The sequence below is a fragment of the Squalius cephalus genome (genome assembly GCF_949319135.1).
Source record: "Squalius cephalus genome assembly, chromosome: 7".
NCBI lineage: Eukaryota > Metazoa > Chordata > Actinopteri > Cypriniformes > Leuciscidae > Squalius > Squalius cephalus.
The window spans coordinates 3631396-3658321 of record NC_137128.1 but is presented as its reverse complement, the minus strand read 5'-3'; the positions used below and the strand labels follow the sequence as shown (position 1 = coordinate 3658321).

Below are 26926 nucleotides of genomic sequence, written 5' to 3'. Positions count from 1 at the left end.
AAAAAAAAAAAAAACGTTATTCTATTATATATCCTACCTGACTGTCATGGGAATCGAGTCCAAAAATAAACAGGCTTCAGCGTGTTTGCAAACAGAGAGGACGTATTTTGTGGGCGGAGCCCAACTGGTGGCAATAGGTTATAATCAATTATAACTATAAAAATGATGGCCTTTTTTTTTTGTTTTTTTTTGCATTCCTATTCTATGACACTCAAGCTTGCAGTGACGTGACTGTGACGTCTACTCGCAAAAGGTCACTATCAGTGACATCAAGTATCGCGAAAACGATTAGAAAGCAAACGGCTCCCTGTGCTTTTTCGCGGTACTTACCACGTCAAGCCTATCGATTCTCCGATTCAGAAATCAAAAAACCTATCTAAAGATCGAAGTCAAGTTTTACTTTGGATTCATCCATCACCATACGAAATGTTTGGGTAAAGTTTTTTTTTTTCCCTGTAAATGCAGGCTACTGTAACGATTAAAAGTGTAAACAATATAATATCTATTTGTTTATTTATTCGCTAACATGTTTTGTTAACATGTTTTTTTTTTTTTTTCATGTCCGAATCTACAGCAAACTTCCAGTCGCAAATGTTTAACTAATGTTTACCTACTGTCTAATTCTATTACATCTTTTAATTGTATTAACTTACGTATCTTTCATCTTCGGATTTTATGCCCTACAGCATGTAAGTTAAGTTACGAAATCTTCGGAATTTACTGTACTTTACACTCGTGGACACATTATCAGGTAAGTTTCGTTCGCCTTTCGATTGTTTGCCTTTCGATTCAGGTTTCATCACTAAATGAGTTTTTATGTATTTATAATTAATCCTAAAAAAAAAATTTGAGTAAGAAATCAATAGTTATTTGGTAATGCTTTTAGTTGTGTGGTGTACTTCCCTGCTGGAAAAAACAGCAAGACCAGCATATGTTGTGTTATGGTGCTGGTTTGCTGGTGACCAGGGGGTGCGTTTCCCGAAAGCATCGTTGGCCAACTATGGTCGCAAGTTCCGTCGTTACCAATAGAGTTCAATGGACATTGCGATGAACTTGCGACCATAGTTGGCCAACGATGCTTTCGGGAAACGCACCCCAGCATGGGAATTATGCTAGTCTATGCTGTTGTTGTTTTTTTAGCAGGGTAATGCTTCACATACCTTAATGTAAAGGTATATTGAATTTACAAGGAGGAAAATGTCATGTGAATTCGAAATAACTTGACCGCGTATTTGGTAAGCTGCTGCGATACGTCAGTGGTGCGCCATATTAGCGGTGTAGCCTGCAAAGAAATGAGAGTAAATGGGAAAGCTGCAACTTTTTTATAACTTTTACATCTCTCCATCGATTTCAATGATTTTTATCTGTGTGGAGTACATAAATGTCTTAGATTTGCTTACAATTGCTTAGAATCTGTACCGTTAAAGCGTAAAAAGGTATAAGGAATTATGATTGTATACGATTAACGTTAATTTGGATAGCGGAGGCATCCATAATGTAATATAGGCTACAGCTTAATGTACATGAAGTGAAATCAATTATTTTGGCTTGATGGTTTGTATACCCTCATACTGCACACGACGGACGCATTTTTACCTCCAGTTGCTATGAGAGTAATGGAGAAGTTTCCACCACTAATTGGTGGCGCCGTTGACCTACGATCCAGCAGCCAACGCGCGGTCCAATTATTTCTCGTTGTATCTAAATAATGGGTTGTGGTGTTTAATTATAAAAATGAAGTTAACCATTATTTGCCTTTGTTTGTCTTTATCTTCGACAGTCATGGGTACGTTCATGAGAGAACTACAATACATGACATGGAAAGGGGGAAGAAAGTTGATTAAGTGGTTGCAGAAACATAGGCTGCTTGCACCAAAGATGAAGTGCCCTGTTTGTAGGACCCATATGAAAATGTCAAGAACAGGCTCTACAAAAATTGGTTATAGGTGGTAAGTGTAAATGTATCTGTGTAAATATTTTGCTTAGTTGCTAATTATTGTTAGTCCTTTTTCGTGTACATCTTTTTGAATGGTTCATTCTGTGGCAAGTCTGAATTAGTTCACCCAAAAATGAAAATGCTGTCATCATTTACTCTTCCTCAAGTTGTTCCAAACCTGTATGACTTTCTTTCTTCTGCTGAACACAAAAGAAGATATTTTAGAGAAAGTCGGTAACCAAATGACTGATGGACCCCATTGACTTCCATAGTGGAAAAAAAATACTATGGAAGTCAATGGGGACCAGCAACTGTTTAATTACCAACCTTCTTTAAAATATCTTCTTTTGTGTTCAGCAGAAGAAAGAAAGTCATACAGGTTTGGAACAACTTGAGAAAGAGTAAATGATGACAGCATTTTCATTTTTGGGTGAACTATCCCTTTAAGATGAAAGCCAAAATAAGCAAATCATAATAGTAACCCAGTGTTTTTGAAAAGTATACAGATCAGACATAACAAGGATGAATTGGTTACACCGGGTAAAGTATGAGCAGTGTGAAGGATAAAATAAGATAACCCAGGACCCCTGGGTTTAGAATTGACCAGGGTAAACTTTCAACTATGTATGATAGCTAAGTTTGCAAAGAATATGAATTTAAAATCACATTGAGATATCTTTAATACTTCTTAAGCTACAAACACACAAACTTGGGGAAATTTCTTTGTGACACTCATACAGGAATGTGCTGTGCAGTTATTTTTTTTAAGGGAACAAGATGCATTTCCAGTTTAAACATTTTTAGTAGACTTCACAGATGTAGATTTTAGTTACATACTAGATAATTTACTGGATGACGTGCACATAATTTAAAACAAGGATTATTTGCATGATATTTCAAATAAACATTCTTTAATGCAATTAGTGTGTCATTTCTATTGTTGTTTCTTTTAATCATTAAGAAATTTCATGTTTTAGTTGACAATTTGTTTAATCTTTCCACAGGAGATGTAGAAGAAGATGCCATAAGGAAATTTCCAAATCTATTAGGACAGGATCCATCTTCGAGGGTTCACACATGGAAATTTCAGAATGGCTCAAGATAATGCAAAAGTAAGTTTGTTTGTTTGTATAAATAATTATATATTGTGTGCAACAGTGAATATATTGAGTGTATTATCTATCAGTGGTTTCTTATTTTAATTTAAGTTCATTTCAGTTATTGTATCTCAGAAACATAAGACACACAACTAGGGGTGGCACAGTGGGTAGCACTGTTGCCTCACAGCAAGAAGATCCCATAGGTCAGGTTGCCTTTCTGTGTAAAGTTTGCATGTTCTCCCTGTGTCAGGGTTTACTCCGCCCTTGTGAAAAAAAAGTGCACTTAAGTGTACTTTTATAAAGTGTACTTATTACATAAATAATATACTTTAAATATATACACTTAAGTGTGAATTAAATGCCATCTTTTCGGCGCACTTAATGCACATTAAGTGTAATTAATTTCAAATATATCATATATTAAGTTGAAATAAAATGTAATAAGTTGCCATTAAGAGTGATTTTTTGGAACAACTTAATTGGTACTTTATTACAACTTTATATATACTTTCATAATTGCTTCTAGTGCTTTTAAAATATACTTAAAGTGCACTACAAAATGTAATGACACGCAATTAATGTGATTTAAAATATACTTTAATGTCAGTTAACAATACACTTAAGTGTGAATTAAATGCAATGTTTTCGACACACTGAATGCACATTAAGTGCAATTAATTTATAATATATCACATATTAAGTTGAAATAAAATGTAATAAGTTGCCATTAAGAGCGATTTTTTGGAACAACTTAATTGGTACTTTATTACAACTTTATATCTACTTTCATAATTGCTTCTAGTGTTTTTAAAATATACTTAAACTGCACTACACAATATAATGACACGCAATTAATGTGATTTAAAATATACTTTAATGTCAGTTAACAATACACTTAAGTGTGAATTAAATGCAATGTTTTCGACACACTGAATGCACATTAAGTGCAATTAATTTAAAATATATCACATATTAAGTTGAAATAAAATGCAATAAGTTGCCATTAAGAGTGATTTTTTGGAACAAATTAATTGGTACTTTAATACAACTTTATATCTACTTTCATAATTGCTTCTAATATCTTCAAAATATAGTTAAAGTGCACTACACAATATAATGACACGCAATTAATGTGATTTAAAATATACTTTAATGTCAGTTAACAATACACTTAAGTGTGAATTAAATGCAATGTTACAATCAACAAAGCTAAATGTAAAACCCTCTAAATTTACTGACAAAATAATCTCTAAAAGAAGTACATAAAAACCTTTCTGTTGATGCACAAGAAAACCCCAAGAAACACTATGCATAAACACAAACAGTTTTGGAAAGAGACCTTTGGGTAATGCTTTACAAAAATATATTAGTTACCTACTTCAGTTAACATGAACTAAGAATGAATAATACTTTAAGCATTTATTAGTCTAAGTAAGATAATATTAGTCTTGGTTAGATCATGTTGGCTAAAAAATAAACTAATATTAACAAATGAGACCTAATTAAAAGTTACCGAACCTTGTTTTTTAGCTCTTAAAGGGATGTTCAGCAGAAGAAAGAAATTCATACAGGTTTGAAACAACATGAGGGTGAGTATATGATGACAGAATTTTCATTTTAAAGTGGAGTATCCCTTTAAACCTTTACCAGCACCAACAGTAAACAGGACCAAATGCTTACTCCAGCATTACAGTGAATCCAAGTTTGTCTAAAAAAAAAACCCACTAAAAAAAAAAAAAAAATTTGACTCCAAAAGCACAAAAACCAAAATTATTTGTCACCCAATTTTTTAAGTTGTTGGAAAGTGCTGTTTATGTCAATGTCCCAGATGCTCTCCAGAGTATATGTGAATGGAAATGTTTCAAAGATGCAGGAAAGTCAGAAAAAATGCCTTGAGGAAAAAAACAAAAAAACAGAAAATTTGTTTATAATACAGATCCAGTCCATTATTATATTTGGCTCAATTGAATGAAAGAGATAGATATACAGTTGCGCTTCAAAGTTGATATACACCTTGCAGTATCTGCAAAATGTTAACAATTTTATCAATAATAGGGATCACAAAAATGTATACGTTTTATCTTTATTTAGTACTACCCTGATGAAGCAGTTTATTCTGCAAGGTGTATGTAAACTTTTGACTGTTAACTGTTGATAAATTGTGTGATGTGATTGATTACCTCAGTCACCAGGGCCACATCGTAGTAGAAAGCTGGGCAAGGTTCCTTCTATTTCCCACAAACACCAGGATTCCACTGACTACGCCATCTTTACTGACACTGGGCTTAAAGTGATTCAAAATAGAGAACCTTTTTATTGCTACTTTACAGGGAATTAAGCATAACTTTATCAATTACACAAATATAGATATATGACCCATGCAAACCCAGGACCAATGCAAATTAAGAAAGGTATTCTTACATTTTAAGCTTGCCCCACATAGCTATCTTCATGAAGGATGTTCCTGTTCCTGTATTTACCACGGTTGACACAGCAATGCTGCAAGCCTTCTTCCTTTGGTTTGTTACCTATAAAATATATGATGATTATAGGGCAGGTGTAAATGCACAGGTGGGAATTTATTACTTGCACATGCAAAAGATTCAAAGCATTTAAAAGCTATAGGGATAACGTTAGTTAGTGACTTGAAAGTAGTGTTTTAGCTTGATCAGGATGTGCTGTCATGATAAATCTTGTAACATCACCTCATCAATACAGGTCTGTGATTCCACACCGCTTGCACTGTATCTCCAATAACAAATATGAACTGATCCTGCAAAATGAATGTTTAAATCCAGATAAACACAAAAATATTACATATTCCAAAACAAATAGTAATTGAACAACTCTTTAAATACAAAATGAAATTGAACACATTACAAACATTTTTTCTAGAGGTGGGTAATATATTAAATATTTATGGTGGTTATAAGATTGATTATTTGTATTAAATGTAGGCTATATAAACGTCTTCGAGTGTTACAATATTGGATCAGCATTCAGCAAATGTTTAGTAGCTTGTTTAAAATAATTTAAAAAGTCGGTTTAGTTGTTTTTTTTTAAATCAGCAACCAAATTCCTCGAACACGACCACACACGCCTTCCTCACATTACAATGTAAGACATTATTAGAATGCAATCATATATAAATTATTGAAAACATGATTAATTCACCTCCCGAGTCTATTGAGTTTATAATATCTGCGATTAAAATGAACTCAGCAACTGACATGTTACGGTGAAAAAAAAATTAACTAAAGAAAGCATCAATATATACTTACTTGACTGATTATTTGCAGCATAACGTCTCATCTGCAAGCAAACATCCAAACGTGGTGCTGCTTTTGTTCTCTTGTTTGGCTAGCTTCAGTATGATCACGCATCGCAAACGGATCGCAAAACATAGCGCATTTTTCAAACTCTAGTGAAGTAGAGCGTCATAATGACGTAGTATTTTTCGCGCATGCGCATTAAACAACATATTCATATATCATGCATGGTTAAATGTTATTTCAGCTTTTCTGTTTAAGTTGTTCTAACTCATTGTGTTGTTAAACTCTGTAAGTTCACAAAACTTTACTCATTAACCTAACTAAAAGTTAATCTTTTTTTCAATGTAGTCTAGTGTGATTAAAATTAAATGTATTTTAACTGAATTTAAATGCAAATTCATTTTGTTTACATTTGTTTAACTTTTGCTCGCAATTAATACAATTTTAAATGTGTGTTTAATTGACTTAGAACAACATAATGATATTGAAAGTATTATGTTCACAGATGTAAAGTAGCTACAACACATTACTATTAGACTCCTCTCATATATTACATTTTATTTTCAAATATTATGTAGAAAGCTGACACTAGTTGAGTTCATAGAGCAAGGGCTGGTGATAAAAATGTCAACAATAAGTTGTACTGGATTATACTGTATAAGCAGATGTATTGGAAAAATACATTTCAACTGTATTTTAATGCACACAGTATATGTTATAGACAAAACACATTTACAATACATTAACAAATTAATTTTGGACAACACACTTGAGTTGGAATTAAAATCAATTATTTTCCATGTTTTCCATTAAAACTGTTATTTTATATATTAGTCAATACATCCAAATAAATTCCCTTTAATAACTTATAACTTTAACTTTAATAAATGTAAAACACTATAAATCATAATTATTTAAAATGTATGTTTAAGTAAAACTTAGCAGACATTACAAAGTGCATTTTTTAAAACATGCACTTAAGTGTGTTTATAAATATTGTCATGAAAGTGTTCTTTCTTTAAGTAACATTTAATTAGACATTATTAAAAAGTGCATTTGTAAAAAGTGCACCTAAGTGTGTTTATAAAAATTATGATGAAAGTGTACTTTCTTTAAGTTAAGCTTAATTAGACATTATTACAAAGTGCATTTTTAAAAAGTGTATTTAAGTGTGTTAAGAAATATTGTGATGAAAGTGTACTTACTTTAAATTAGACTTAATTAGATATTATTACAAAGTGCATTTGTAAAAATTGTACTTAAGTGTGTTTATAAATATTGTGATGAAAGTGTACTTACTTTAAATTAAACTTAATTAGATATTATTACAAAGTGCATTTGTAAAAAGTGCACTTAAGTGTGTTTATAAATATTGTGATGAAAGTGTACTTACTTTAAGTTAAACTTAATTAGATATTATTACAAAGTGCATTCGTAAAAAGTGCACTTAAGTGTGTTTATAAATATTGTGATGAAAGTGTACTTACTTTAAATTAGACTTAATTAGATATTATTACAAAGTGCATTTGTAAAAAGTGCACTTAAGTGTGTTAATAAATATTGTCATTAAAGTGTATTCCCTTTAAGTACACTTAAGTGGTCTTTAATTTTAATTTTATTATATTATCTGCAAGTGCACTTTTCAAAAAGTATACTTTGATTATTTTAAGCACACAAAAAGTACGCTTTCAATACAATTAAGCACACTTCTTTTTCACAAGGGCGGGTACTCCGGTTTTCTCACACAGGAAAAAAACAGGCAGGTTAGGTAAATTAGAGATGCCAAATTGCCCCTCCCCCAACGTTTGTATCAATCAACTTGTGTGGATTACTTGTGTATGGATTAACCAGTTCTCGCCATGCATATAAGCCATAGATGCTGGAATAACATTAAAAATAAACAAACACGAAACTACAATCACTGGATATATTGTGTAATGTAACATCATATTGTTTGTGTTTCATTATATTTTATGGAGTCAAAGGTAAATTACACCCAAAAAAAGAAAATTGTCATTATTTACTCATCTTGTTTCAAACCTGTATACATTTCTTTATTCTGCTAAACACAAAGAAGATATTTGGAGTAATTTCAGTAACCAAACAGATCCAATCCCACATTTACAGAAATAGTAGGGAAAATAAATACTATGGGAATCAACATGAAATGAGATCTGTTTTGTTACTGACCTTCTTCAAAATATATTCCTTTGTATTCAGCAGAATTAAGAAACTTAAGACAGGTTTAGAACCACATCAGGGTGCTGCTTATATATCTCGTACATGGTTTAACACTATTTTGAATTGTCAGTTTTGCTCAAGGTCTCAGGAAAAGACATATCGACTTGATTGAGGAAGGGGCTGCTAGAAGTAGTACATCAATCACAAGAGTATATAATACTCTTCGCCAATGCTGTGTCACTGCAATTAAAAGACTTCAGAGAAGAAAGAAGATGAGGATTGGTGGAAGACATGCTTTTGTTGTCATTGACGAAAGTAAATTCCGCCACAAAAGAAAGGTACAACATTGAATGGTAGATGCTGTTGAGATTACTATCAAGATAAAAAATATTTAAGATATTCAAGTAAAAATAATAACATGGCTGTATCATTTTGATTTTACTATGTGTAGTACAACCGTGGACGCTTCGGAAGAACATGGCGAAGGAAACATTCATGGGTCTTTGGAATGCTGGAGGTGCAAGGAACATCTAGAAAACCAATATTGAAGTTGGTCAAACATCGCCGAAGAAATAATCTGCTACCCATCATACGAAAGTATGTAGTACCTGGGAGTGAAATTCTAAGTGATTGCTGGAGGGCATACAACACCTTGCCGCAGCATGGATACATACACTATCAGGTTAACCACCGACGATACTTCGTCCATCCACAATCAGGTGCCCACACCCAGCACATGGAGCGTGCATGGCGCACATATAAAGAAAACATATATAGATTCAGGGGAAACCTCACCAAACAGTCACTGAAAACAAATCTTTGTTTAGTTGAGTGGAACTACTGGCTTGGTAAGAACCACAGACATGGACCCATTGGTCGCCTAATTCATGATATTAAAAAAGTATATAGATTTTAAAGAAAATTAAAAAAGAGAGAGTGGTCATAACAGTTATTTTTGTAATGTTGGATGTTATTACACATTTATATAATTTAAAATTTTGATTCTGTTAAAAGTGTGAACAAGTTTTAAACTTAAATTTTTGAAGTAATTTTGTCCTTGATTACAATACTGATTTTTTGGTTGTAATTAACTATTATTAAACAGACACTGTTCAATTGTTATCGTTGTGGTTGTGCTTTTTTAATTATTTTTTAATATTTTAATGTTTTTATTATAGTTCTTATTTTTAATAACAGAAATAACGGTAAAATTTTCTCGTATTTGTTAACAATTAGTTAATTGATTAGATTACATGAGGTATCAATAAATAATACAGCATTTATTAATCTTAGTTCATGTTAAATTCTGCATTTACTAATACATTTATAAAATCAAGTGGTATAACATCATGCACTATGAACTAACATAAACAGTAACTTACATTAACAAAGATTAAATAAATGTTGAAAAATTATATTGTTTGCTCATGTTATTTAATGCATTTGCTAATGTTTACTAATACATCCCCATTGTAAAGTGTTACCAAAATAACTAATTAATTATATAGTAACAATGCATAAAAGAACTGGAGAAAAAGGTGCATCGAGATTCTCAATTCGAGAATCGTTTGACACTTGAAACAAATCGTTTTCACTCGACAGCAGTGAAACTCTTTGCCCCCTGCTGACATGGCATTTCTACCATGGAAATGCAAAGAAACATAATTTCATTGCTGAGAGAGTCACAGATCCGTGGGGTAGCTTTACAAGTTGTGGGTGAGCGTGTGTGGGAAAACAACGAGGAAGGAAAAGTCGTAAGTTTGAACTTAATAGTGAGTATTCCGGGAGACGGTGGTAAGGCCGTGATCCCCGTTCTCGGTCAGAAAGACATCGAAGATTTAAAAACAGGTAAGACGTTTTCTAAAATGTGTATTGCTTGTAACTCGTAGTTAGAGCACTAAAATGTCAATATATGTCCTAAAATGTGTAAACCTAGTCATAGAAAGTAAATACAAGTTTGTTAATAACTGTCCTTGCAGCAGAATCACGTGACCCACTGCACGAGGACGACGATCGGCAAGTAAAACACGTTATATATATATATATATATATATATATATATATTATTAAATACTGTTGTGTTCATAAGATATTTGTTGTTGGACAATCATATGTTAATGGGTAAGCAGGCTTACTAGCAAATTTTAACATACCTAATATAGTTACCGTCATTAGATAAGGCTACGTGATTAACTTAGTGATTAAATTGACTTTCACTAATTTTTTTAGAGATAACGCCATGGAAGACAGTGATTCGGAAGACATCCCCATACCACCCCTCCCTCAACCAGCTCTTGCATCTGATCACGGAGGAAACCTAGCTCCTACTGCCTCCATTACCCTCGAAAAACTGCGTGAAGAGAAGAGTGCCTTAGTGGACCAGAGGGATCAGCTGAGAACAGAACTGGATCGGCTGTTGGACTCAGTTGCTGCCCCTGCACCTGCTCCATCGACTGTGCCTGCCACTCATAGCTACAGTAAGTTACATTGCAGTGTTTTTAACTGGTACTTTTTAATGCAGAGACACTAAACCAATTTGATCCAAATCCCTCTGAAATAATCAATATAATGATTAAAAAATATAGACATGTATGTGAAAAGTTGAGTTTTAAGGTTGCTCACAATTGTGAGCGGTGGAATAATGTGATACTGAATTAATGGTAGGCTATACCTTTTTGTTTAGTGCAATATTCACAGTAACTTTGTCATTGTTAAACTTTAATTCATCTTTTGCTAATAACTGCCATTTTAAAGTACAGTAAATTCAAAAAATGTTTTCCCAGTGGTCACAATTGTTGTCATCAACATGTTAACTTATTCCATGACCACACTTAACAAAACTGAATAAATGTGAACTTATATATTGATACTAGACACTTTGAAGTCAATGTGTAAAAAAAAAATCTTTATCATATCTTTATGTTAACATAATTTTTTTATTACCTTTTGTTTTTGGGCTTTGATGCAGCTACTCATGGTACAAACAAGGATGTAAATTGCTCTGGTCATTGTGACCAATTGAGCTATACAAGAGAAAATGCACATATTAAATTCATACCCTTTATTAGTTCCATATTTGCAGGAAATGGACTAAAAAAAACATTCAGTAACATTTTAAAGCTTTATAAATATTTTTATAATTTATAAATATTTTTATGGTCACAATTGTGATTGGTGGGATAGGGAAACACTTAATAATAACTGCACACTATACATCTTTATTTAAGCATTAGTAAATTATTAATTCATAATAGAGCATTGTTCCTACATTAATAGAGATTATTAAGCAGTTTATTAATAACAGGTTATGAATGTAATAGTATAACATGACAAATTGACCATTTATAAAGTATGAATACAGTTATTAAACACATTATAGACATGCTTATAAATCAAGAGCAAAGCATTTCTAGCTGTATTTATAAACTGCTTACTAATCTCTATCAATGTAGAAACAATGCTTTATAAATGATTAATTAATTATTTACAAATGCTTAACTGATAATTTATAGTGTGCAGTTATTATAAATGTTACCGATTTATGTTCTTTAGAGAAACCTGAAAAGAAGAGGAGAAGAATGACATCCTCCTCATCCTCCTCAACATCTTCAACCTCCACTTCATCTTCATCCTCCTCCTCATCTTCCTCATGTTCCAGTGACAAGGAAAGGAAGAAGAAGAAGAAGAAGAAAAAGAAAAAAGCAAATCCAAGATCATTTGGGAGAAGAAGTAAGTTGTAAATATAAAATATGTAAACATTACACTTTCTGCATGTTTTATTTGTCACTTTGAATACTTTCTCACTGTATATTTTTCCCTTGACCCTAAAGAGGACAAGCCATTTGGAAAATGAATGTCATAATTGGCATTACACATTTATGTCACTATATGTTCAGAGTTCTAGTAATGAGGAAAAAAGAAAAAATCTTCACTGTTATAACATATTTCGGCAATATGGTCAAAGTTTTTTGAGATTTCATATTGTGTGGTAGAACTTACACATAACAATAAAAATCTCAACAGAGACATACTCTAAGTTGTGAAGACATATGTTACACCTCAAAAAATGAATGTCTTGGATATTTTTACTGGAAAACATGACAAAAATACTTAGAATTCTTAAATTGAGATACATTTACGGGTACTTGTTAAGTAAAATGGCTTAAGATTTTAAGTCTTTTTTACTGAAATACATTCTGAAATTTAAGAGGTTAAGGCTTAAAACAATTAAAAAATATCTGCCTGTGGGGTAAAAAAATAAACTTAAATTGAGTTTATTGAATTAAGTTGAAACTGGAATTAAGTTAATTTTTCTTACCCCACTGACAGATATTTTTTACTTTAATAATAATAATAAGTTTATTTTTTATAGCGCCTTTCAAGAACCCAAGGTCGCTTCACAATGTAGGCCTAATACAAATAGTAAACAGACAGATATACAGGCCAACTGCTTATTATAACAGACAAACAAGCAGAAAGCAGATGGAAACAAGCAAACACTGATTAACATAAATCAAAGAAAACATATAGACCTATTTGTCAAAACATACATTTTGACAAATTATAAAAAATAAAATAAAGATGAGAAAATACTTGTTTTAAGCCTTTACCTATTACATTTCAGAATTTACCAAGTAAATGTATCTCAATTTAAGAATTTTCAGATGTTTATACTAGAAAACAAGACAAAAATACGTTCATTTTTTTGCAGTGTATAATCAGTGTAAAAGGTCAAATGGATTTATATGGTGTATAGATGTCCTATGCCTGTGTACGGCTTCAGCTAATATTATATTTTTTTATTGTGACCTCTACTCTGCCATAGTAAACAAACAAAACACTAACAATTTTGATAATAGTGCACTGCAAAAATGACTTTCTTAGTATTTTTTGTCTTGTTTTCAGTATATCTAAAAATTCCTAAATCAAGATGAATTTTCTTAATGAGCAAAATGACCCAAGAAAAGTCTAGGATGTTGACAAAAAATATCAAATGTAAGTGAATTTGTGCTTAAAACAAGCAAAAAAAAAATCTGCCTGTGGTCTTAGATTTTTTTTGGAAGTGTTTAAGAATACAGAAAACTTGTATACATTTTTTTACATTTTTTATATATGGATATGTTTTATGCCTAAAAATCCTAAGATTAATATATCAAGTGTTTACTTGAGGTTACCTTTGATGAAGTGGTCAGTGTAAATACGAGTGTATGTTGATGGCTCCCATTGTTCCCCCTCACTGGGGACAGGGGCACATACGTTTATGACACAAAATTCACAAATACCTCTTTTCTGGGTTTTCGTCTCTGACTGCATTCTGTAGAAGCATAGCCCAGGATTGCCTCCTTATTAGTTAGTGCATTTTATTGAACAACAACTATTAAGTATTTATTCTAAACTAAAGAAATCACTTACTTCTTAAATCACTTCTTAGCACTCTCTTTCCTACTGTGTCTGATGACAAACTACATCCATTTTTTTCCATAATGCTAAGTTTCCCTCCCAAACAACAACACACTTCTGTGATGACATTAATTTTGTGTCATCTCTTGGTTGGTGTGTGCGTGCACTATTCCGATTGATGCTTACACAACATATTCAATAGTAGAAAACACTTTCTGGAACTTGTACCAACCCTGAAAAAGTGTATTCGAAACAGAGATATTATGTCGTATGTCCAAATGGTTCATTGAACCTTTGCACATGTTTAGCATGAGGAATACAATTCTTTAACTGTGTTGATAAGTTAGAATGCATGAAATACCATTAGACCCTCCTTTACACTGTAAGATTAGAAAGGAGCTAGCACCAATTAGGTGGTGAAATGCACTATACATTTAAATCACTAGTGTACAGAATAAGAAATATGACACCCTTCTCACTCATGGATTCAGTGTTCTGTGAGAATTTCTTGTGTTTTTTCCTTTAACATACCATACTCTGCATCGACTTAACTTACAGCAGTGACGAGCCCAGACATTTTAAACTGAGTGGACCTTGGTGAAATAGGGTGAACTTCAATGCCTACTCTTAAATTACATAATTTTACAATATAGTGGTTAAACGAATTACAACATAAAAGCAAAAAATGTAAATAAGGAAAATAAAATAAGAACAAATCAAGACATTATAAGCATATGGAAATAGAAAAAATAAAGTTACAAATAAAGTAAATTATAACAGTAGTAATTAGATACAGAAATACAATAAAATAAATAACACTGTCGTCTTCATTCTATAAATGAAATGTAATTAATCATTTTAAAGCTGCAGAAGTTATTTTCCTTTTGTCTTCTGTTGTTTGATTAACATAACGACACCAACATAAGCAGATTTCTTAAACGTACTGCCAATTTACCATAGAATAAACACTGACACACACATACTGACTCACACATGATCTGATTTCTTTCTGAGCTGTTTGCGGTCACTTTATGACATAGCTGATTGGTTTTATGAGAATAATTGCCAAGACTTTGTTATTTCGAGATTTGCGCAATTCGAATTTTGCGCGTGTGTTTCCTGTAAAGTGCAGAAAGATTCTGTGTTTGCATGCTTTTTGAAATGCGCGTCTCCGTGCATAAGAGTGTGTGTCCATTTGAGTATGTGTGTGAATGTGTGCACAGAAAACAGCTGACTTTAACAACATCTTGTGCTCAAATTGATTACAATTGCTTGAATGTTAACATTTGCAAGGTTTAGTAACACATGCAAATATACGTTCTATATTATTTCTTTATAAATGATGCATGTTTAAGTGATTATTATGAAAGAGATTATTATAATTTGTGTGTGATTTCTTTTGATTTATTTTGTGTCTCTTCTGACTGTGTCAGCCAGCCGTCAATCTGAGTGGGCCAATGCCACCCTGGCACTTATGTAGCCTAGCAACTGAGTCACAGTCAGTTTTGCAACTGACATTCCTTGAATAAGCAAGGTTTGGGACCATCAACCTTGAGTTCAGGGTATATATGAAGATTTTGGTTCCAAAAATGTTTGTTATGATGTTTTTATTGTGCTACTAAGCTGTATTGTTTTATTTATGAAGGCAAAACATACCAAATGCAGTTTGATTGATATTAATTGGAATGCACACTCAAAAAACTAGATTTTTGTAAAATGTATCTTATGAAACCAAACTCTTCATATGATGGTAAGTTAATCTTGCTTTCTGGTATACCCCTTTTGTAACACTGACCCAAATTTTATTTTCAATTTTTTCTAGTGTGTACCCCGGAACAAGTTACCCATAGATACAAGCTTCTTCTGAAAACATTCAAAAAAATTCGGAGTGTTCCTGAGTGCTTGAAAAGGCACAACATAGACAAAGCCACCTTGGCCTTGTCTAATATCATCGCAGAGGTAGGTATGAGTACAGACTTATTTATAATTTCAGTGATGTTGTTAAACAGCTTGCAGTAAGTATAAATTATTCACCACTACCTACTATTACACTACAATATTGATGTTAATTTCCTTATTAAAAATGCAGTCAAATCTAAAAGTCCTGCAATAAGTCATCCTTCATGAAGGTGATAATTTTAAGAATATTTAGTGATTTAAAAGTATAATCATTTTTGCAATGTGCACAAAGTTAATGGTGCTGTTATACTAAGAGGGTTTTCTATTATTTTTATCCATCCTCTATATCACTGAGCCTAGGCAAAATAACAGAAACACACTTCTTTATTGCTGTACAGTCCAACAGCAGTATAAAATATAGCCTCTAGTAAATTACTACCTATTAAAGGGCAGGTTTAATGGTATTTGATGCATTCTGATGTATTAGCACAGTTGAAGAGTTGGATTACTCATGCTAAACATTGGCAAAGTTTAACAAAAGAAGTTAGAGTATTTCTAGGCCAAACTCACACCTCCTCTTTGCTTAATTTTTTTTAATCACTTTTAACAGAAAACATGATGTACTTTATAAAACAAGTTGATAGTCAAATTCAGGTACATGTCTTGACTGAGCAGTGTTTACTGCTTTTGTTAATAAATTTAGAGTTTTTTTCTAGGTTTTTGTTTTTATTTTCCAAGTAGTCTTATAGACCCTTGATGCACCACTTTTATTATATTCATTAGAAGCTACTGTATTTATACCTTAGCTTTCTAAACTGCATGTTTTCATGCAGCTTATTTATGATATGATCTGTACTGTTATAAAATGTATATACCCGCTGATATATGTATAGTCTTAATTTGGGTGGTCAATCTGTACATAAAACTAGCTAAATCAAGTAGAATTACTCTAAAAGTCATAAATACAAAAAACATATGCAATTATTAGTGAACGAGACTCAGGGCCTTATTTTAATGATCTAAACGCGCTGTCTAAAGTGCACGTTCTAAACGGCGTGTCAGATTCCACTTTTGATAATTTAAAGACGGGAAATTTGTTTATGCGCTAAGCGCACGGTCTAAAAGTGTTGTTTCTATTATCCTTATGAGTAATGGGTGTGTTTTGGGCGTAACGTGCAATAAACCAATGAGAGTCTCATCTCTCATCCCCTTTAAAAGCCAGTTGCGCTGGCGCCATGCCTAATCCCTATTTAGATGGCGGAATTTGTAAACTGAAAAAATAAATGGAGGAACAAGACCACCAGTTAAAGATTAATGTTAAAAATTATGTTGTTTTTATTTGTATTGAAATTGTTTTTTTATTTTTTTTATTAAAACCTTTAAAAGCCGTTTTCTTTCAGTCGTGGAAGTAAAAATAGCAGGCTTTTAATTGCTGTTAATGTATGGATAGCCTACATAATCGCTAATAAAATAATTTGCAAATATGCAAGAAAAGGTTTGTACTCTAAAAATACTTTATTTTTAACAACAGGAGATAAAGAATTTACAAATGTGTGGAGAGCCGAAACATTTCAGCACGCAGACAGCACCGTGAGTGTTTTAAAAGCATTACCGGTACTTAAAAATGTTTCTCATCTCATCATATCCAGAGGTACAAAGTCATCATATACAATAAATCCGTGGGGTAGCATTTAAAAAAACATTTAAAAATAGATGCAATATTTGCATTTGTTTAAAGCAAAACATTTAATTACTTACCAGGCTACAGGTGAAGCAGCTCTTTACGCCTTCTAACGTCTCGTAATCGGTCCTCATTTATGTCCAAGAGACTCAACAATAATCTTTTACATTTTAATCCTTTAATTTTTCATATTATAAAAAGGGTTGTGTGCTACTGTGAATCCATGTGTGATAAGCAGACGCGCATTGTTGTCCCATATTAGCCTACTAATGCACTCATTAAATAACAAAAACAATATTGCGCCATTGACTTTAGACTTAAGAGTAGGTTTTAGTTGGTCAATGGCGTAGTCTATTTTAGTTGCCTCAAAATAGCAATGCGCCAACAATGTGCCTGAACACACCTCATTTTCAGATCAGAACGCCCATGGGCGCAAAATTGGCGCAAATGCATTTGCTGTTCAAACAACATGGTGCTAAACGTGAAAATGAACATTGCGCCGGGTTGAAACTAGCAAAAGACACTTGTGTCCGGGTGTATGATAGGGCCGTCAATGTTTATGTCATACCCAAAACATTATTGGTGAACTAGTGCAACCTATTTTGATATTCTACTAACTACATTTCTGTTCTTGTAATTACAGGTGACAATAGCATCAGATGGGGAACAGTTTTCGGTTCCTACATATACCCCAGGGACAACTCTGCAGTCCTATGCCAAGGACTTGCAGCAATTTGTGGCCTCCTGTCCCCAACTTCAGGAAAAAATTGAGGACATGAAAAAGCAAAATAAGCTGCTTCCTATTAAAAATAAGTTTCGCCATTGATTTTTTTTTGTGTGTGTGTGTGTGTTCAATTTGTTTAAACCAATTGTTTGTTTTCTCTGTTCAACTGTTGCCGATTATTGTTTCTGTTATAGTTTCTGTTCTGTTTACAGTTTGTACAGTGTTGATGTCATTTCAACATTGTGATTGTTTATTGTTAAACTTGTTTTAATAAATGTTTTTGGTTTAATTGTGCTACTGTTCTTTTACAAGTACTAATTTAGAAATTTGATGATAATGCTAATGGTGAAGCTAGGTTTGTCGGTTTCAGCATACTGGTTTAATGTTGTATTTACCCTGTAACTACACAGAACAAGGGGGTAACAAGCTCCACTTTAATTTACAGCCCGCAAGAGTTACACTTACCCTGTAACTACACAGAACAAGGGGGTAACAAGCGCCACTTTAATTTACAGCCCGCAGGAGTTACACTTACCCTGTAACTACACAGAACAAGGGGGTAACAAGCGCCACTTTAATTTACAGCCCGCAGGAGTTACACTTACCCTGTAACTACACAGAACAAGGGGGTAACAAGCTCCACTTTAATTTACAGCCCGCAGGAGTTACACTTACCCTGTAAATACACAGAACAAGGGGGTAACAAGCGCCACTTTAATTTACAGCCCGCAAGAGTTACACTTACCCTGTAACTACACAGAACAAGGGGGTAACAAGCGCCACTTTAATTTACAGCCCGCAGGAGTTACACTTACCCTGTAAATACACAGAACAAGGGGGTAACAAGCGCCACTTTAATTTACAGCCCGCAGGAGTTACACTTACCCTGTAAATACACAGAACAAGGGGGTAACAAGCGCCACTTTAATTTACAGCCCGCAGGAGTTACACTTACCCTGTAAATACACAGAACAAGGGGGTAACAAGCGCCACTTTAATTTACAGCCCGCAGGAGTTACACTTACCCTGTAACTACACAGAACAAGGGGGTAACAAGCGCCACTTTAATTTACAGCCCGCAGGAGTTACACTTACCCTGTAACTACACAGAACAAGGGGGTAACAAGCGCCACTTTAATTTACAGCCCGCAGGTGTTACACTTACCCTGTAACTACACAGAACAAGGGGGAAACAAACACTACTTAATATGTAACAATACGAAACAACACTATTTGCACAGTAATTACAGAGAAAGGTACTCTTATTAAGAAAACAAAACAAGAAAACTTTAAATTACACAGTATCCCCTGACATTTAAGTGTCATTGCAATACAATGTGATGAGGTAAGTACATGGTACGTTCTAAATTAAAATCATAGCAGAAACTTTTTTTTTTTTTTGGCTTAACGTTAAGTAGTTTAGTAAGAAAAGCCAATAAATTTTAATTCTTTATCATTCTGTGCTTACATACAGCCATATATAAGTTTAATTTACAACCCACAGATGTCAAAATTACCCTGTAACTACATTGTACAAGAACATATTTTGCCAGAAATGTGATAAAAACTTTTATATACAGCAGACGTACAATTTTTGCCTGGAATATATTAACAGAATAGGTACCTGTTAGTTTTAAAATAATTACATTATAAATAATTTGCTTGTATATCTGCTTGTTACCCCTTTATTACCCCAAACTTAACATATTGTTCCCTTATACCTACACGGAAGTACACTATAATTACAGAAACGTACACCGTAATTTCGGTTTACTTACGCAGTTGTTTGCGGGTCGTAATATAAAGTGTTACCTAAAAACAAAGTGTTGTGCTTTTCGCCAAATAAAGAAAAATAAACATGATGCGCGTTCTGCCGTCTCTCTCAATGTGAAACTCATTCTGAAACGCGACAGAAAATGACCTGTAACTCAGCGAATGTTTGTCACACAGACTTAAAACACATGTCTATACAACGCTTGGAGTCTCTATTTTTAAAATATGTAAATTATATAAAAAACAAATATTCTCTGTTTAAGTAATCCGTAAGAAAGCAGCGGCATGTACAGTTTCTCAAACACATCCTAATTAACTATAATGTGACCACACCCACGCGCGCACGAGCGATTGACATGCAAATGATCCACGCGGCAGAACACAGACCTGTAAACGCCCTCATCACCTCAAAACAAAGAACCAGAGACTTCGGTAACTTACTCCTCTGCTTTTCATCGAGTTTGAAGATGTGCTGTGCTGTTTACCTTGTGCTGTGCTGTGCTGTTTACCTTGGATTTACCTCAGAAGAACGCGATTTGAAGATGAGAAGATTTTTAAGGTAAGACAAAACTGGTCGTGCCAGATTAAAATGTATGTTATGAAATGAGTTTGGAGTAAAAACATGAACTAAGCCTAATATCGTACATGTATATATAAATAGACAGAAACATGTTAAAATGTGAACTAGACTGGTAGGCAACCTTTCAGTGCTAAATTTATATACTTCATATATATTTCACTCAGTTTTGATTAGCTTATGACACTGATTATAATGCTAAAATACTTCTTTATGCGTAATGTAGCTTGTTTGCGAATATCTGCTAATGTGATTTAGTGCAAATATGTTTCAGCCTCCGGTAAAATATGTGATATAGCCTACTGTCTACATTATATTTTTATAAATGCTCGATTTTGGTTAGCCTAAGACACGCTTCAATACTGCCTTATGCACAGATGTTTGTGAATACAGGTGTAAATGTTTGAAATGTAGTGATGTGTGTCGTTCGCGAACGATCCGTTCATTGCGTGTGTCACTAAATGCGTGCGGATACCCATCAACAGATACTCGCGGTGACGCGGTCTATGGCCCATAAATAGATATTTCTCCGTTCTATGGCCCATCAACTATACATTGTTTGTCCATAACCATCACTTGCTCAGCAGTTTACTTTGTATAATGTATGCTAAAAGTTTTATTTTGATGTTGTTTTTTAGGAATGTGAACCTTCAGTTCTCAGTGCGATCGAGAAATCATACCGAGTAAGTGCATAGACGTAATATTTTACAGATGAAATGTAGCCTAATTGTGTTTACATCGTCATAATATAAAAGTAACCTACCTATTCTTGTGTGAAATGACAAAAAAACATCCATTCTGCTTATACAGGAGACACTGCTGAGAGACGCAGATGAGGGTGAAAACACAAGATACATGGAGGACAAAGACATTTCCATGTCCTGCACCTGTGACTGCCTACAACAAACACATGAGGGGTGTTGACCTGTCTGATCAGCTATTACAGTACTACACAACACAGCACATAACCATGAAGTGGTACAGTAAGATTTTTCTACACTTCTTGGACATTGCTTCCACCAACTCTTTCATTGTGCACAAAGAGCTACATGGTAACTTGTCCCATAAAGAGTTTATGGAGCAACTTATAACAGAGCTCTGTGGTGTGTCACAGAAAACGGCAATGAGTTTTAAATCAGTGTTGGAAACCGTTGTGCTGCTTAATATATATTTTTTTATAACCTGTAATAGTTTTTTCAGGATTCTTTGAATAAAAATATTTTTTTATAAAAAAACAAAAGTTTGGTCTTTTTTTCTTTCTTTTTTGGAAAGGATGTATTAAAGCTCCAGTATGCGACTTTGGTATTTGACCACAAGAGGGCGCAGTTTCCAACAATAACAAAGGCGAAGCTTGATGACGCTATGAAGGAGGTGACGATGGGAGATGTCGTTTTTAATGCGTTTTCACCATCTAGCGATGTATCTACATGGAATTAATGAATCATGATCACGGATGAGGTAATTTATTCGTTTTTGTATTACCTGTATGTCTGATCGTATTATTTTATGTCATCATAATTAATGAACTGCAAGGAACGTGAAATGTTATGCTATATTATCCCGTTACAACATACAGCTATTTGTCAAATGATTTGTTTGGTTAATGTTGTGCAGTTTTATGTTTTTATGGTTAATGCCGTGTTGTTTAACGTGTTCAAACCAATATCTAAAAGTAAATTTGAACGAACATTTGCAAGTAATGACTAAATATATTTTTTTAACATCATATCCGATTGTATTTAATTGTACTGCCATAATCTCGGTCACCACACGTGATAAAAAGCCTTACCAAAGTACAAAGAGCAATATAACTTTGTTTATAAGTGCTACTATTGACAGTTGCATGTCTTACCTGTCTCAATACACTCGCGAGATGTAATGTATCCATTATTTATTAATAGCCTACAAGTCTGCTGTCTGAATGATGATCAAACATATACTGATGAGTTTAATAAAGTTTATTGTACATCACACAAAAAGCGTCAGTTTTACTTCAGAAAATCACCGTAAGAGCTGAGTAAACACAGTAAGTTATTAGAAGTGCGCAAGTACATAAACGAATTTCGGTAGAGTTGAGGGAGCATTCCTGTGGGCGGAGGTTAGTCAAAAAACTGTTCTAGTGACATCACTAAAGAAGGAAGTAGAGGGATGTAGTCCAAACGGGCCGTTCACTGTAGTCGACTTCTGTTAAATAAAATATCTCGCTTGGCATTGAACTTTGAGCTTTATAATTTTACAGATATTATTTATACTCTAACAACAACATTACACACTAACTAAAGTTTGAAACATGGGATCACGAAGAACGGGACCTTTCATTTTTACCTTCAATATTATAGTAGGCTACAACTGACTCCCATAGTTTGCAGCATTATTTAAGATAATTATTATTCATTATTATTCACTTTAAAGGTTTGGTAAGTAAAGTCTTTATAATCAAATATTTAAGGATTTTTAAAAATAAATTGCTGTTGTCTAAAAAGTCAGGGTTTATATCTAATAATAATTCCCTTTCTTAGATTGAGCAAGACTTTGTTCTGATGTTTGGTGAAGGAGTGTCAGGCAAGCTACTGGAGAAGTGGACGACTGCGTTCAAGAAAAAAGTGATTCAGCAGTGCAAAAAGCTTCCAAACACCAGTGATGTTGGAGAACTCCTGCTAGCAGCTGAATCTCCTTCTGATGACTCCGAAGAGGGTGTTAATTTTGGTAACATGTTTAAGATTCATTTAATAATTAATTTAGTAATATTAGTTTAACACACTGCCTCGCCAAAAAAACAGTCGCTGTTTGGATTTAAATTGGCAAATGCTTAAAGAGTATATGATTGGATCATCATTGCAGTGATTATTATGTTTCTATCATGTTATGTTTGGGAACAGTTCTCTTAATCCTAATTGATGGAGTGTGAAGCTTTTCTGAGAGGTGCAGACATTTTTGGTCAAGATCTTGTATTGACAATGCACAATTTGAGGCTATTCTTTCACAGTTTGAGCCTGATGAATCTTCACATTGTCAATCCTGGAATATGACCATGCTGTGTCTTCCTACATAGTTGTTTAAGAAATGAAAAGCTTCACACTCCATCAATTAGGATTAAAAGAACTGTTCCCAAACATATAACATGAAACATAATCACTGCAATGATGATCCAATCATATACTCTTTAAGCATTTGCCTATTTAAATCCAAACAGCGACTTTTTTTTTTTTTTTTTGGGACATGCAGTGTATTTTAAGGAACAATAGGGTGATGTATTTAGTCCCTATACATTTTTTTAATATTTATTCTTTAGTATCAGTTTTCATTATTGATGAAGTTTTGCTAACATAATTAATATTGTCTAAACAGTTTGGGACACTGACCTCTCTTCTATACTACTGCTGTTGCATCTGATCCCACCTTCTGCCCAAGGCCGGAAGAGACCAGGAAAGGTGTCTGCTTCTCAAGCAGAGAAACATCTTGTTGTCTTCAAGAAGGTTTGTTGTTGTTTTTTTGTTTTTTGTTTTTTCAATCATAGTTTTCTTTTAACACATCAGTGATGGTTCTTCAATTTGCTTGGTGTTCTCAGAGTGGAACAAACATTGAGGAGCATCTTCGAAACATCACTGCTAGTGCTCAGCCCTATCTCCTGGCTGTGGGACCTCAGAAGAAATCGGTTCACCAGTACGTCATCATTCTCGATTAGCATGCCATTCCATGCAAGTCAACCTCTTCTCTTGGTGCCTTTGACGAACTGTTTAAGGCACACTTTGTTTTTGGTACCTCTTACAACACTATGCTACACAACATGTACACTTTCATTCAGACCACTGTGTACAACATAGATGTTGGCAAAGTGAAAGAGAGTCCTCGTGTTGCTGAGGTCAGAGCAAGGCTGCTTAGTTAGGTCCCTTAAGTTTTTCTGCCCCCATGAAGTGTTTTGTTTGTCAAGCTGATTTAAATGGTTCTAAAATACTTCTTAGGCACTTCAGATTAGTTCATGGTTTTGTTCCTGGAAAGAATCTTCGCCTTAAATGCATAGAAGCAGGTTGTGGTTCTGTGTTTGGTACGTTTTCAGGTTTTAGGAAACATCTGCATTCAAAACATGTTGAGCAAAGTGACAGTGAGCAGAATTTTCACACCACTGATAGCCATGAGACTGCCAAGGCAGATGGACAAAGTAGTGCTGAAATATTTGATCAGATTGGCAGTGCCGGAGAGGTGGCCACAACATCTGAATTGTTAAAGTCAAATAAGAGCACTTTCAATATGTGTGCGTCTGCTATTGCACAACTAAAAGTTGCTGGATTAAGTCAATCTGCTATAAATGGTTTTGTTTCATCTATGGAGGAAATGGTTTCTGAGATTCATAGTCAGGCCTATTGCTGTGAAAGTGTGCTGTTGTGTGGAACACTGATGGAAACTATATGTTTTGATGACCATTACCATGCATTTACAGTCAGACTGCATCCAGACAGAGTTTTTAAGGTAGTGAATGTTAATGAGCTGTGTTCTTTCAAACCATTTGATCTTCAGATGAAATATGGTACAACAGATTCTGCACTGCATGTAGTGCCGTATTGCCATTTAATGCAGATGTGATGTGTTTTTGTTCATGAATGAGTGTGTCCTGAGCCTGATTGTTGTTTTAATAAATGTTTTAAATGTGACATTGTTAAAGTTGTTTTCTTTGTTTTGAAAACTTGTTTTAAGAGTTAATTTGACATTGTAGAAGAGTAATTGTTTTACTGTACTTGCACCACAAAGAGAAATACTGACACTTATTAACCGGTTGCACCACAAATGGGTTTTAAGAATTTTACTTTTGAGTGATAATTTTTCACTATAAAAAAATTAAATAAACTCTACATTAGTGAAATATTAACACCAAACAGAGTTAATTTCCCCCAGTGTTAAACTGCGGTAACACCAAACAGAGTTAATTTCCCCCCAGTGTTAAACTGCGGTAACACCAAACAGAGTTAATTTCCCCCAGTGTTAAACTGCGGTAACACCAAACAGAGTTAATTTCCCCCAGTGTTAAACTGCGGTAACACCAAACAGAGTTAATTTCCCCCAGTGTTAAACTGTGGTAACACTATTCAGTGTAGAGCAGTGTTGAATTTTTACTCAAAATAGAGTTAATTTTACTCTGAAAATTGAACACCATGACTAGAGTCAATTTATCACCAATTCTGAGTGGGACCAAATACACTCGGACCAAGTGTTAAATTTAACTCTTATAGAGTTAATTTAACACTGCAAAATTTACTGTGTATATACAGCGTGTTAGCCTAGAAAACCCAGCTGTATTCTAACATCGATTTAGCTCTCCTCATTAGCTAGGCTCCTTACATGCTTACTAATTATTTTTTTTGAGTTGGGTTTACGACATTGACAGCATTGTGTTGGACAGATGTGTGTAGCTGTGTTCATGATGGAGTGGAAGAGAGAGCGAGAGAGAGAGGGACAAGCGAGAAGATGTGCTGCGCAAATGCAGTTATTTAAATACGATTTTTAAAAAAAGATAATCAATATGTGGTGGTCAGTGTTGATATCGCGGCGGGCCGCCACAAATAAATGAACATTTGGGAAACACTGACATGCATTTTGATCTATTTTGTGATTTCCATTATTTATCCATAGCCGCTTATCAGACTGTGAAGCTTGAAAGTTGAAATGGGCAGATTTGTCCAACTTGACCAAAACAGCACTATTTAAAACTTTATTAATGATCACACCAGCCATTGTTGCATTGTAACATCTGGAACCAGTCCAGCAAGCATTCCTTTCGGATATTTCTACAGTCCAATGATTTGAACATATCTGAGTATGATATTAATTTAGCTTTCAATCAATTTAGAATATGCATATGTGAAAATAACATGAAGGCAAGAAATACAGTTTGATGTATAGACGGTTTCATCAGACACGTTGCCATGGTGATGCGCCGGCCCAGACTAAGGCTGGAATCAGGTTGTTGTGCTGGGTCTGCCGATTGCTGTCTGCCGATTGCTGTCTGCCGATCGATTGCTCCTGTCTGCCTCGCTGCCTGCTGTGAGTGTGTTTGTGTGCTTCGGTGCTGTAAGCTCCGTCTTAGCCTTATATTTCTTTGTTTTGAACCATCATTTTACTACCATTTCTAGTTGTTTATACTACTACATTTTACCCAACATCTCAGATTAACCTGACATCGCTAGCTTTTGTTATTAGTACTACTAGCACAAAACGCTAGTAATTCGCTAGCCTGTTAACGCGTCACCCGTGCGCTCAGCTATTTTTATTTATTTATTTTTCTCTCGCGCGTCCGCGCCTTTGAGTTCATAAAAAGCTCAGGTGAGTAAGAATCAGTCAACAAACACGGTGAGTAATGTCTTGTCCTGTTATTGTCACTTGCACTTCAT

The 26926-nt window shown here is 33.9% G+C and overlaps 2 protein-coding genes and 2 long non-coding RNA genes across 4 annotated transcripts in view; all 4 read left to right on the top strand.

The window, feature by feature from the left end:
• LOC307161648 overlaps positions 1-26926 on the top strand; it is a 360858-nt gene that overhangs the window by 92015 nt on the left and 241917 nt on the right. The window lies entirely within an intron of this gene.
• Positions 729-9609, top strand: LOC307162079 (uncharacterized protein). The gene is made up of 5 exons (XM_079877149.1): positions 729-751; positions 1781-1949; positions 2941-3048; positions 8620-8827; positions 8941-9609. The coding sequence occupies exons 2-5, from the start codon at positions 1783-1785 to the stop codon at positions 9403-9405; spliced, it is 948 nt and encodes a 315-aa protein (XP_079733275.1). The 5' UTR covers positions 729-751; positions 1781-1782; the 3' UTR covers positions 9406-9609.
• LOC307161252 (uncharacterized protein) lies at positions 10729-18295 on the top strand (the record flags this gene model as incomplete). The annotated part of the gene is made up of 4 exons (XM_079875876.1): positions 10729-10966; positions 12042-12218; positions 15712-15848; positions 18113-18295. 4 exons carry the CDS (start codon positions 10729-10731, stop codon positions 18293-18295), a joined length of 735 nt encoding a protein of 244 aa, XP_079732002.1.
• LOC307162394 lies at positions 23110-24165 on the top strand. The gene is made up of 3 exons (XR_013821918.1): positions 23110-23249; positions 23892-24019; positions 24112-24165. It is a non-coding gene; the product is annotated as an uncharacterized lncRNA (long non-coding RNA).